General features: G+C 38.8%; 2 protein-coding genes across 3 annotated transcripts; both read right to left on the bottom strand.

Annotated features, from left to right (window-relative positions):
• Positions 1 to 569: 569 nt before the first annotated feature.
• LOC119897376 (cornifelin-like) lies at positions 570 to 3,632 on the bottom strand. 2 transcript variants are annotated; one of them, XM_038711024.1, is made up of 4 exons: positions 3,486 to 3,632; positions 2,324 to 2,475; positions 2,056 to 2,192; positions 570 to 1,802 (listed from the first exon to the last, which is right to left on the bottom strand). In XM_038711024.1, the coding sequence occupies exons 2-4, from the start codon at positions 2,433 to 2,435 to the stop codon at positions 1,698 to 1,700; spliced, it is 354 nt and encodes a 117-aa protein (XP_038566952.1). In that variant the 5' UTR covers positions 2,436 to 2,475; positions 3,486 to 3,632; the 3' UTR covers positions 570 to 1,697. The 2 variants fall into 2 exon arrangements, with proteins under 2 accessions (XP_038566952.1, XP_038566951.1); XM_038711023.1 differs by having other exon boundaries at positions 2,324 to 2,487; positions 3,486 to 3,591.
• Positions 3,633 to 4,886: 1,254 nt separating this feature from the next.
• Positions 4,887 to 11,494, bottom strand: LOC119897373 (28S ribosomal protein S15, mitochondrial-like). The gene is made up of 8 exons (XM_038711019.1): positions 11,234 to 11,494; positions 6,889 to 6,957; positions 6,736 to 6,811; positions 6,509 to 6,557; positions 6,295 to 6,379; positions 6,124 to 6,182; positions 5,415 to 5,606; positions 4,887 to 5,133 (listed from the first exon to the last, which is right to left on the bottom strand). Exons 1-8 carry the CDS (start codon positions 11,373 to 11,375, stop codon positions 5,023 to 5,025), a joined length of 783 nt encoding a protein of 260 aa, XP_038566947.1. The 5' UTR covers positions 11,376 to 11,494; the 3' UTR covers positions 4,887 to 5,022.
• Between the last annotated feature and the right edge of the window lie 1,507 nt (positions 11,495 to 13,001).

Raw genomic sequence — 13,001 nt, 5'->3', positions numbered from 1 at the left:
ACATGCAATTAAATCGCAAATGTTGAAAATGAGACTTGACAATAAAAAATATATACAAACTCAATGAATTTATGCATTGTGTTTTCATCAGATTTGAACAAACCTTGCACCACAGTGAGTGACAGCAGTGGTTCCAACCTACAAAGCAACAGATCCTTCTCTTGTTTCTAATTACGCTTCTGTTCTTGTGAAATAGTGAATACTTTAACCACTGCAAGCCTCTATAAAATCCTCCTCATGAAAAAATTGAAGAGGGAAATTACTTTGTTTGAAATGCTCTCATCTGATGTCCTTGTGATAAAGTGTCACAAGTTCACACATTATTTTCAGTGGTCAGGTCACTAAGCCAAAAACATTGGGATTAACTGGTTTAAGAAATGGTTAATATTCACCAAAATAATCCACAAAGGACACATTTTCTTGTCATAGCACCATGTGGATTATCACATCTTAGGTTGCTATATAATTTCCTACATTAAAAGGAAATTAAATAACATTAAACAATCCCATTTTTATTGCAAATGTTGTACAAAGTGGATCATGTTTAAATGTAATTAATGATGTTGTGATTGATTTAACAATGCAATTTATTTACAGTAATGCAAATCAGTAGCACTTCGTCACACTGTTACATAGGTATATTATAAGGCAACAGGTAAAATCACACTTAATACATTGAATTGCATAATTCATTAGCTGCTCCTTCTTTATTGTTTGCATGAAAGCTAGGCCTGCTACAGGCAAAAACACCAATCATAGCGTTGTGCATTCTGACGTACATGGAAGGGAAGGGGTTAGGCAGTGTGAATTTTTCAATATAACCGCAGTGTGTATCGCAGTGTGTATGGACTGTGTATGACTTTGTTCAGTAGATTGTACATGCAATTAAATCGCAAATGCTCCAAAGGAGACTTGAAAATAAAAAAGAAAACATACAAACTCAATGAATTTATGCATGGTGTTTTCATCATATCTGAACAAACCTTGCACCACAGTGAGTGACAGCAGTGGTTCCAACATACAGGGCACCAGATCCTTCTCTTGTTTCTGATTTTGCGTCTGTTCTTGTGAAATACTGAATACTTTTACCTCTACAAGCCTCTACAAAATCCTTCTAATGAAAAAATTGGAGAAGGAAATTACTCTTTTGTTGAAATGCTCTCACCTGATGTCCTTGTGATAAAGTATCATAAGTACACACATTATTTTAAGTGGTCAGGTTCACTAAGCCAAAAAGAGTGTGATTAAATGGTTTAAGAAAGGGTTAATTATAACCAAAATAATCCACATAGGACACATTTTCTTGTCTGAGCGCCATGTAGATCATCATATCTTAAGTTGCTATATAATTTCCTACATTAAAAGGAAATGAAATAACATTAAACAATATTTTTATTGAAAATGTTATACACAATGGATCATGTTTAAACGAAATTTTTGATGTTGTGAGTGATTGAACATTGCAATTTCTTTACAGTAATGCACTTTAACAGCACTTTGTGACACTGTTACACAGGTATATTTTAAGACTATAGGAAAAATTATGGAATGGCAGGAATTGCATAATTCATTAACTGTGCCTTCTTTGTTGTTTCTATCAAAGCTAGGCCTGCTACAGGCATAAACAAATTACTTCCACAATGGCTGGATGTCAACAAAGAGAAAATACTGTATGGGCCAGAATCCTTTATGCCTTGTTACGGCGAAATGTCTCCATTCCTGATGCGGATTTCTCGTGCCATCCTGCATGTCTCACAGATTCCGCAGCAAAAGGTCATCAAGGCATCATTGATTATTGTTCCCTGTGGTTAAAATATTGTAAAAAAATCACAACATGGAACACCAACCCTTTATGAGGAAATGAGCTGCAGTTCAGGTTTCTCAATTTCAGGGAACACCCAACATTTCACATGTTCATGAAATCTCTGGCTGTCGCAAGTGCCACGTTACTGAAAACAGGTCTGGCTTCCTGTAGGACACTTACAGCACCACCCAAAACATGAGCAAGGGTCTTCTAAAGAGTTTTGAATGTACAGTAATTAATTAGTAACTTACCTGAATACCATAGGTCAGTCTCATATGAGTCCTCATGGCAGTTAAGCCTCCTGGCAAACAACCCAAGCAGCAGTTTTCCCCATACTTGTTTGCTGTGTAGCAGCTCAATGCAATTGGACAGATGCAACCAAGAGCACCTGCACACAATAGAAGTGTATTTCATTGTGAATTTTTGAAAGAGAAAAATCATGTAAATGCCCGAGTGTGTGCTTGGTGTTTGGAAAATAATAATGTTAAATTTAAGCATCTTAAATGATAGGATACTCACAGACTAACATGTCACTGCAGCAGGAGCACAGGCCGGTGCTCCACTCTCCTGTTTGGACATTTGTCCCATAGCCGCCTGCACCTGGTTGATGAGTGACCACTGGGTTCGACATTTTTGATTACTGGATTTCTTGTAGTTTTTGATTTAGCTGCCTATAGGAACACCTTCAGTTGTTAGCATTGGAATAAAGAAACAACGCAGTTTGTGTCAGGTGGAAAAGCTGTAGGAGATATGACTAAAACAGTCTTTCCGTGTGCCACAATTGCTTTCACATTTTGTCATGAGTACTTTTATGTGATGCTATTAATTTCCTGACTTTGACTTTTCATAGAATGATTCAGATGTATAATAAATATATGCTAGTGCTCTCCATTGGAGAATTAGTCTAAAAGAGAAATAATGTGTAATTTATACAGCTCAATCAGCTTTCATAAATCTTCCTGCAAAGCATGTAATGTATCAACAAACATTTCATGGACGTCTTCTGTAACACAGAACAAGAAACTAGTTTGTGGCTTTGAGCTTTTGTGATTTACACACTAATTTATTGATCATTGTTTTGCATTTCTGGCATCTTAACCTGAAATATAACGTGTTTCAAGATAATCCTTCTGAACACAACCCGTTTATAACACCTTAGCTTCCCATCAACTAACATTGCTCAGAAAATATGTATATATGCCAGTATATGTATATAAATAATATAAGACTTGACTTGAAACATTGTAAATATTGCAGATTTCAGATAGATTGCTTCTTTCCCTTTAGGATTTTATCACTATATAAAGTCTATAGTTAATCAGGACCGTTCTAGATCATAATACTGGTATTTAAAAGTATGTTATTGTGACACAGACTGATAAATGTCACCATAGATAAGTATGAATGATCATACTATGAGCCATGTATGTAAACTATTACATACAAAGGGCTTAAAAATGAATATGATGGTATAACTTAACCTGAAGTACAAAAGAACATGTGACAGCCTATGTTATCTTGTATCAATGCTGTCAAAAATAATTTCTTGTGAATGTGCAACTTTTAAAAAGTACAAAATATAAATGCTTTGCAAATGGTTTATGAGCAGTATCAGTTTAACTAAATTAACGGAGAATTCTTAAGTTAATCTACTGCGAGAAGAAAAAAAGGTGTCACTTACCAGAAGAGTCTGTCAGTGTGCACTCCTCCTGATCAAACTGACAAGCTGCGCACCACACAGGAAGCTGTGACGAGCTTTAGCTGCGAAATGCTGGTTTGCCAACAAACTGCTATTTCTGAGGATGACAAACATCTATAGTGATTCGCTGACAAAAAAGGCCATTAACGAGAACTGCTACTTTGGTTTGAGGATGATAGAGGGTTTAATCACAAACAGATACAGATCACTGGCACATGTATCTGTTAAAAAGTGATGGCTTCAATTTAAATGGTTTTCCAATCTGACATATGATTAGCGCCGTTCAGAGAATTCACGGTTTAGACCATGCGTTCATAAACCAACCACAAATGCATCACGTCCCTTTTGTCATACAGCTTGAGGTTTTAACCAACCAAAGTCATGTCACTACTGCAGTTTCTCAAAGAATGGATGCATTTATTTAGATTTGAACCAGTACAAAACTACATGCGAGTACAGGGCTGCTTTTGTCAGTGTTCCAAGTCTTAAGTATGAAATAACTTGGAAGATGATTGGACATTTCCAAGATGATGGAGCCTATACATACAGTGCAATCCGAAACTAGTAATGCTTATATCTCTGAAATTTATTGTTGTTGTTATCCAGCATATTGGATATGAAATTGAATCGTGACCATATGGCAACAGTTTGAGGTGATGTACCAAATCACATTACTGTAAGATCCTTTTGATATTTGCACAAAATAAGAGACCCATTGCACTATAACGCAGCAACCCTATCAGTACATCCTCAAACAGGACTGATTTCACCAACACCTCTTAGGCTGCCAACAACAATGGAACATTATAAGCTTCTCATATGTCTTATTTCCTGCACTTTTGTGGTGAAGTCATCTTATTGTGCAGGTGTTATTGTTTCTATCTCCCGTTTCCACAAACACTTGACCACAAGCCAATCAGTGCTCCATAAAATTTTGTCATGTCACCAGATGTTATACTGACAAGTGTTGGCATAATGGTAACTCACAAATTCTGCATAAGGCTTGCAGAAATCTATCTAAACTAAATATTCTATTAGTTTCATAGTTTTGCCTCAGACAGCTGGTTGAAAAATATCAGCTGACATCACGACCAGGGTGCAACAGAATGGACATAGAGCAGTGCAGCAGTAGTTTCCTGTCACAGGTTTCAGTGTTGAGTCCTTTAAGATGCAGCCTACAGTGGAACATTCAGCAGTTTAGCCATTATGTGTAGCCAGACTGCCAAATTTCTCTTTATTATCTGGCAATTTGAGTTCCTTATTTCAGTTAATACCTCGCACAAGTGAGATCAATGGCCTGCCTCACTTGTTCTGTACAGATAAATATTAAACATATCTACTTGAGAGTCATATATTTCAGTACAAAAAGATTTCCAAAGTACATTTGGGTACAACTTTCTGGTGCATTTTATTTCCATTAAATTCTGACATCAACTTGAAAGCAAAAGCAAATATTGTATGATGGCAATACATGTTGTTTATGCACATGCCATGTTGTAATATACATTATTATTGTCTTTCATTGGGTGTCAACAGCTTTTGTCTTGGCTGCCTCTGTGTTTGCGGAGGCTAAACTTTGCTTCATCTTCAGCCTCTGCTCTGCTTTCTGCTTTTGCACTTCGTTGAAGACCTGAGAAGAGACGCACATGACCAAGTGTCAGTGGTGGCCCAAAATAACACCTTGTACATGTTGGCAAGTTAGAAGAGTGTACACGTTAACCTACACAAAGCCAGAGAAATGCTGTCAGACACAATACACATTATTGCTTCACTAGTGTGCAATGAAAGATATAGATATTAGATCTTATAGATATATATAATCTCCAATTGATACCATTATTATATACAACCAAAGAAAAACATTATACATATTCACACATACAAAGACTAATGGTGTAATTTGTTTGCTACCTTAATGCAGAAGGCCTTCTTGGCTAGCCAGCGGCGAGTGGCCCGTCTGTAGTACTCTGGAGGGAAGGTGTAAGTGATGCCCAGCTGCTCACACACTTTCTCAAAGGCATCATAGCGAACCAACCTAAGGTGTTTCAAAAGCTTTTTCCTTCGGTCAATGGCCATGAGCATCCGCCTCTTGTTAGCTTTGTCCTGGAATGAAATAAAACATAAAAGTCTGGCGTTGGGCTTATGAGGAAACACCTAATTACCTGTGTTAATTTCAACAAAAATGTTTGATGTAACTTGGAAATTTCCAACCATGACCGTGTTACTCATGTCCTTATTTAATGTGGGGGAGTACACAGGATATCCTGTAGAACACGCATGCCTTACAACAGAGGAAGGCAGAGAGGAAATGTGGGGAGACATACATCTTTCATACATGAATGTTCTAGTGGTGCAAGTCAACTGTCTGCCCTGTGGCATTCTACGTCATCTAAGAATTTTGATTAAATCTGTCCACAGCCTTCCTTTGCAGATGTACAGATGTACACAAGGATAGCATATTCTGTTTTCATTGTATATAATGTGTATGTATATTTTACATATTTCACTCTGATTTGATTATTGGTTCTACTTTCATTGTTTAAAATGAAGTTGAATTTCCCCTACAGTGGATCAATAAAGGAACATCTTATCTTCCCGTTTAGCTTGCAAGGGAACTCACCTTGTGATGTTTCTGCAAGTGCTCCTGATAGTTTCGGATTCTTGCAGTCAAAATTGCCACTGAAGGAAAAGACATTTAAAGGGGGACTGAATCAACATACAGTTAAACTACACTTTATCCTATCTTTTAATTTCAGTGAAAGCATTATATGCGACACGTAAAGCAACTCACCCTGAACTTCCACTGAGCTGCGGTCATTCTCATCCTTCTGGACTTTTGCAATGAGCTGTTCCTTTTTCAGCTGTAGCTTTTCACTCTGAAGATGTGAACACACACAGAGTAATAAACTACATGTTTATGACTTCTTTAAGTGGCAAATCAGTGCATGTTTCAAGAGGTAGAGAAAAAACATGACGAGGCGATCTGTGGGGACACGTGAACTCACATGACTCGCTAACTCCAGCGAAAGAAGTCTTTTGACGAGATCATCACTCCTGTTAAAAAATAGTGTTAGAAGATTATCAATCTAGTGAACATACTTACAATGGATATACAGTCCCCTTACCCAGTTTGCCTTACCATTCCAACACTTTTGGAGGGGACTGCACAGTGAATACTTAACCTAAATAAAATATTTACTCATTTCATGTAAGTGTATGCATGTTTGTTTACGTTTGAGCGAGGGGTACAGATGCATAATCCATCTTCAGCATTGTTGGTGGAAGATCACTGAGCTGGCTCTCGGGGCCTGGAAGAAACAGGTTTGGATGAAAAGTGAGCACTTCAAAAATGTCACAAAGTGGACAACGCAGCCTCATAACATACCCGTCTTCTTTTTCTTTGCAGCCCGAGCATAATGTCTAACTGGTGGTGGAAGAGCAAAGCCTCCTGCAACTGAGAGAGGAACAGAGAAAAAATAAATAAAATAAATGTGTAGTGAGTGGGCAAAATGATGGAAACACCACAATAAAACTAAGAGATCATAGTTAATTTGAGCAGTTGAAGCCTGAAAAATAGGTGATGGAATGGGATCTAATGTTGTCAGACACACAACAAATGGGCTCAGCAAAGGATCAGTGGTTGCCAGTCGAAGTTACTATAGAACTGAATCAGCACATCTGTGGCACACTTTCTTTTTTTTTTTTTTTCTCTGTGACACACTTTCAATCAAAATGCAGGTTTGTATATCAAGATGTGCACAGGAAATCTAAATCTAGACAATAGTAAAGTGTAGCAACAGTATGTTGTGATGCTAGGCCCTGGCCTGTTTAAACAATACTGAGTCATATTCAAAGAAATCTAAGATAGCTTCACCACTCAACATGTCAATCTGTAATAATGCTGCCATCTTCTTATTAATTCCAATGGGTTAATTAAACATAATAGCAAGGAAGATAAATAGGACTTAAAGTTAGTATTGACACTTACAGGACCAGGACCACAGACGCCTATATTCCAAGATGATACTGCCCTTTGAGTGTAGAGTGCCTGCCCCCATTTGACATCATTGTAAGTAGGACTAGACCCTGTTCTAAAAGATTTCACTGACTGGCAGCCCAAAAATAAATGGCAGCAAGATTTCTAACATAATCTGTACAACATACATCTGTATTAGTCCTTCAGTTTGGGGAAGAGGCTACTAAATAGCAGACACCAAGGGGACAAGGTAGACAAAAGTCTGATGATGATGAGGCCAACTTTCTTTCGATCGAATCCTCACTTAATTTTGATCTGAGCAGAAGTACGGTCTAAGTGATTTTCACTTACATCCTGCATGTGGAAAAAACTTTCTGCTAGTGACCAAACCCAAAACCAGAAATTATTATTTGCCACTTAGCATGAATGAGATCCTGTCTCCATTGCTGCATGTTTAACATTTCTCTTCTATCCTATCAGAAGAAATTAACAGGATGATGATACAACATGTTTAAAGTGCGTGACACGAAGAGCACAACCCAAGATAATCTGGATAACATGGCTGCCACACAGCCCTGATAAAACACAACTACGCATTTATCTTGTGGTGTGATAACAGCGGTTTTCAATATCAATATAATCAAAACACTAAATGATGCAATTTCCTCAAAACACTGGTGCTTAATTCCTCCATCGAAAATCCAGACTTACATTATATTATCAAAGGTTTTGGGTCGCCTGCCTTTACATGCACATTTAATGACATCCCATTCTTAATCTGTAGGGTTTAACATGGAGTTGGCCCACCCTTTGCAGCTATAACAGCTTCAACTCTTCAGGGCTGTCCACAAGGTTTTGGGAATTTTTGACCATTCTTCTAGAAGTGCATTTATGAGGTCAGGCACAGATGTGGGACGAGAAAGTCTGGTTTGCAGTCTCCGCTCTAATTCATCAAGGTGTTCTCTCGGGTTGGGGTCAGGACTCTGTGCAGGTCAGTCAAGTTGTCCACACCAAACTCGCTCATCCATGTCTTTATGGACCTTGATTTGTGCACTGGTGCACAGTCGTGTTGGAACAGGAACAGGCCATCCCCAAACTGTTTCCACAAGGTTGGGAGTATGAAATTGTCCAAAATGTCTTGGTATGCTGAAGCACAAGAGTTCCGTTCACTGGAACTAAGGGGCCAAACCTAACCCCTGAAAAAACAAACCCACACCATAATCTCCCCTCCAACAAACTTTACACTTGGCCCAGTCAGGCAAGTACCGTTCTCCTGGCAACCACCAAACCCAGACTCGTCCATCGATTGCCTGACAGAGAAGCGTGATTCGTCACTCGAGAGCCCGTCTCCACTGCTCTAGCAGTTTTACACAACTGCATCGACGCTTTGCATTGCACTTGGCGATGTAAGGCTTGGATGCAGCTGCTCGGCCATGGAAACCGATTCCATGAAGCTCTCTACACACTGTTCTTGAGCTAATCTGAAGGCCACACGTTGATTGGAGGTCTGTAGCTATTGACTCTGCAGAAAGTTGGCGACTTCTGCACACTGTGCGCCGATCCCGCTCTGTGATTTTATGTAGCCCACCACTTCGTGGCTGAGTTTCTGTTGTTCCCAGTTCCAGTTTGTTATAATACCCCTAACAGTTGGCTGTTGAATATTTAGTAGTGAGGAAATTTCACAAATGGACTAATTGCACAGGTGGCAACCTTTCACAGTACCACTCTTGAATTCACAGAGCTCCTGAGAGTGACCCATTCTTTCATAAATGTTTGTAAAAACAGTCTGCATGCCTAGATGCTCGATTTTATAAACCTGTGAATTCAATGATTCAGAGGGGTGTCCTAAAACTTTTGGCAATATAGTGTATATACAAAACTAACATCATTGTCCACTGTAGCTGTTATGGTGTCTCAGTGCTCTCCGTCCATTAGAACTATTTTCACAAAGTGTTAACTCTTCTTGTTGGTTAACATTATGTAAAATAGAAAACTCATTTGCAAGGCAATCTATTTTTCATTTTATTATATTGGTAGTCTGATAGAGCATGCTGTTTATGTGTTTTACTCTCCTCAGTCTATCAACTATAAACCCAACCAAATGAATTATTATTATTGACTTTGGGTTAAGAAATTATTCATTTATTGATTGACATGGGATTTGTGATTTCACTGCATTTGTCATCAATTTGAGGAGGGAAGTGGTCTGCAAGAAGCGGCCAACTTGCATAGGCGGGCCTGTAAAAGAAGATTTTGTACATCTGTGACTACCAGTGAGCTGAAAATAGTATGCAACTGTGTGAAAACAAGTCATCACATTCTAGTAGACTTGAGGTGGGAAATGAAAGTAGAGGCTCTTGATATGATTGTGATGAAGCAAGATGGTGCATCAGATTTAGCAGACAAAGATGCACACACATAAACACATTGTGAAGTTTGCAATAACAAATCTGCAGGATGTTGCACATATGGGTCATATTGGGTTTAGGGCTAGACTGGGATCTTCACATACTCATTCGTTGGGTAGGTATTCGATTTTCAACTTTAGGACTTGAATATTCAAACAGCCTACATTTTAAAATGAATCAGTCAACAGCAGACTACAACAAACAAGATAATGAAGACAGTTAAACAATTGGGCCCATTGCAGAATGTCAAATAGTAGGCTATAACAAAAGTTAAAAGTAAATACTGCATAATAACTTGTTGATTTAGTTACATTATTAGAAAGTGGGCTCATCCCATCTGCTCTCCCTGGACCCCCTCCGGCTCAACTATCCCCAGATTCTGCTCTGGACCTGCTCAGCTCTGCTTCCCACACTCTGGACTCTCATCTATGGTTTCCACCAGCTCTGCAAAGAAGCCTGCAACCCGGTTCTGCGCACATATAGTCTTCAGCTCTACCTCGCTCTTCCCTGGCTCAATATCTGATCCCTTCAACTCTGCAGTAAATATTCCACTTCTCTCTACTCCAGTCTCCTCCCACCTTAGCCCTGCACTTGTGTCTACTAGCCTAGACATAACAAAGTTAAAAACAAAGAAACAAACTAAACTTCTGCTGATTTATCTTTTAATTTGACTGGTAAATCTGTGACCAAGCAAATACAGACAGACAATCTATTCTCTACCCTACTCCCCAAATGCCCTTATTGGAGCAATAGTTAAAAGGCTTATACCTGCTTTGTAATTATTGACATGCTAGCCATCATTCTTGCTGTCTGAGGCAAACTTAATTTACTGTTGGACTAACTGACATATATTTTATTCTTTATCCTTTTACTCTTGTGGTCTATGTGTGTATGTTTACAGATAAATTACTGTGCTGATGTTTCACTTTTTAACAGTTACGTAACGTTATGAGTTCTGTAAAATCGTTGGCTGTGCTGGGTGTTAACGTTAACGTACATTTTCAGTTTACTAACTTTACAAGTGCAAGCTATGTAAGTTAACTAGGCTAAGTTAAATACTTAACATTGGCATTCTGTGGGGGAAAGCCCACATTGTCCACACTTAATTAATGTGCTTAAATGAAATTCAGACATTATTTATCTCCATAAAACTGTTAGCTATTATGTTGTCAGGCATACTGTGACTCTCGTTTCTGTCTCTGCAGCTCTCTGTCAACGGTGCCTACTGCTGTTGGTGTTAGCTAACTAGCTAGATGTGGACAGACGTTACAAACAGCCAGGAATAATGAAATTCTATTTCTAATTCTATTTTATAGGCTTCCTCGGGTTCTGTCACTTACACTTACCACAGCTGACTCTCAGTCCTGACAATGAAGCCGAGCTGCATGTCGAGGGTTTCGCGGACAAAGCAGAGCACAGAGCGCCGCCTTCTCGCAAAACACCAGCCGACGATTTCAAAACAGTTCGCAGAGCTATGTTTGCGAACATGTTTGTTAGGAAAGCTGCACAGGAACAAAATTAACTCCCTAAAAGTGATGAAAATGTCACAGATAATCACACTCGACCCCTACATGAGGCTCGCCATTTTGACTAACGTTAGACCTAACTAGCTGAGAGGAAAGGGAAACTGTGCTAATGCCGCGTTCCAGACTGCTCGGAACTGGGAAATTTCCGAGTTGAAATATCCGACTCCCAACCTAAAAGCATTCCAGGTGCATGGTGGTGCATGATGCCGAAAGTGAACGAAAGCCATGGCTGACCGTGACACAGTGTACACACACTTGCACCATCAGCAGTACTTTAGATGTTAATTAAAAGGATGGCAGTTTTAATGCATAAGTTACTAGTTAACTGTGGACTCCGATAGCTACATCAGTTGGTAATCCTCAAGACAGTGTTGTAGGTTACACTTCCTAATCTTTTGGCATTTTAAATAATAATTTTTATGCAGAGAAGATGACTTTATGAGATTCTTTACTGTAGCCAGCTACCTAATAACATATTTCTACATCAATGTACATGCAGAACAGGTTTTACTATATGACATACGTATGTATTATTGTAATTTAAATACATGCAAATATACGTTTTGTTGCCTTTTATTTTATGGTTTACCATTTACAGTGTGTGCTTCCATGGGCGCTGACATTGTTTTGTGACGTAATTCAGCTGCTACTCGTGAAGTCGCGGTACATGTTTTTTTCTCGGAGTTCACAAGTAGGAAATTCCACTTAAAGATGCTTTCCACAGTACTTTTTCTAGTTGGAGGTTCCAATTCCGAGTTTCCTGGAACGCAGCATAACAATCCCAGAACACATCGATAGGACAAAGAAGATGAGATTCATATCGGTTTCGAAATATATTGTGGTCTTTTAATCAAACTTTTCCAGCTTCTAAGTCTCGAATCACGTTTCACAGTTTAAAATCAACCTGATACAAAGTAATTGATTAGTTTGGGGGTACTGAAATCCATCCATCCATCGTCAACCGCTTATCCTGCGTACAGGGTCGCGGGGTGGCGCTGGAGCCAATCCCAGCTGACAGTGTTTCTGTTAGTTGGCTGGTCAAAGAGGCGTCTTGTACCAAAGGAATACAATACCTTTGCAACTGGTTTATGCTTGATGCTGTCACTGATGACTGACTGAATGATCCGCAGCAGTTGGGGTGATTTGTGCCAGGGGGGAAGTAGATCCACCCCTTGTTTCTGGAAAACCATAGAAGAAATTGGTCATGTCACCACATAATTTTGAAAAGCCATCCATTTTACTCGTCCTCCAAAGAAAAGAGACACATGGCATGAGAGGTAAGCACATTTTAGCTCAAAAAACTGTTTTTTCCCTTTCAAAGTAAAATTTCTATGATTAAGGTTTTTTGATTATAGTGTCTGAACAATTGGCAAACATTTCACACATGTTTTAGTACTTTAGCAGGCTACACAATGAGTCTATAGAGTTAGCATGATGTTAGCTCTCAACTGCTGGATCATGCTAGTATTTCAAACTTGTGGGTCTGGGGTGATTGTGCCAGTGGTACAACTCACCCCCACTTATGATTATTTTCAACATATTATTAATTTGTAATTGTACATTGTTACATACAAGTTGTAAGAAGTAT

Source organism: Micropterus salmoides, unplaced genomic scaffold (genome assembly GCF_014851395.1).
Source record: "Micropterus salmoides isolate LMB-PRFRI ecotype aquatic unplaced genomic scaffold, ASM1485139v1 Ms_hic_scaffold_11, whole genome shotgun sequence".
Taxonomy (NCBI): domain Eukaryota; kingdom Metazoa; phylum Chordata; class Actinopteri; order Centrarchiformes; family Centrarchidae; genus Micropterus; species Micropterus salmoides.
The sequence above is the reverse complement of the archived record's forward strand: the minus strand, read 5'-3'. Positions and strand labels throughout refer to the sequence as shown.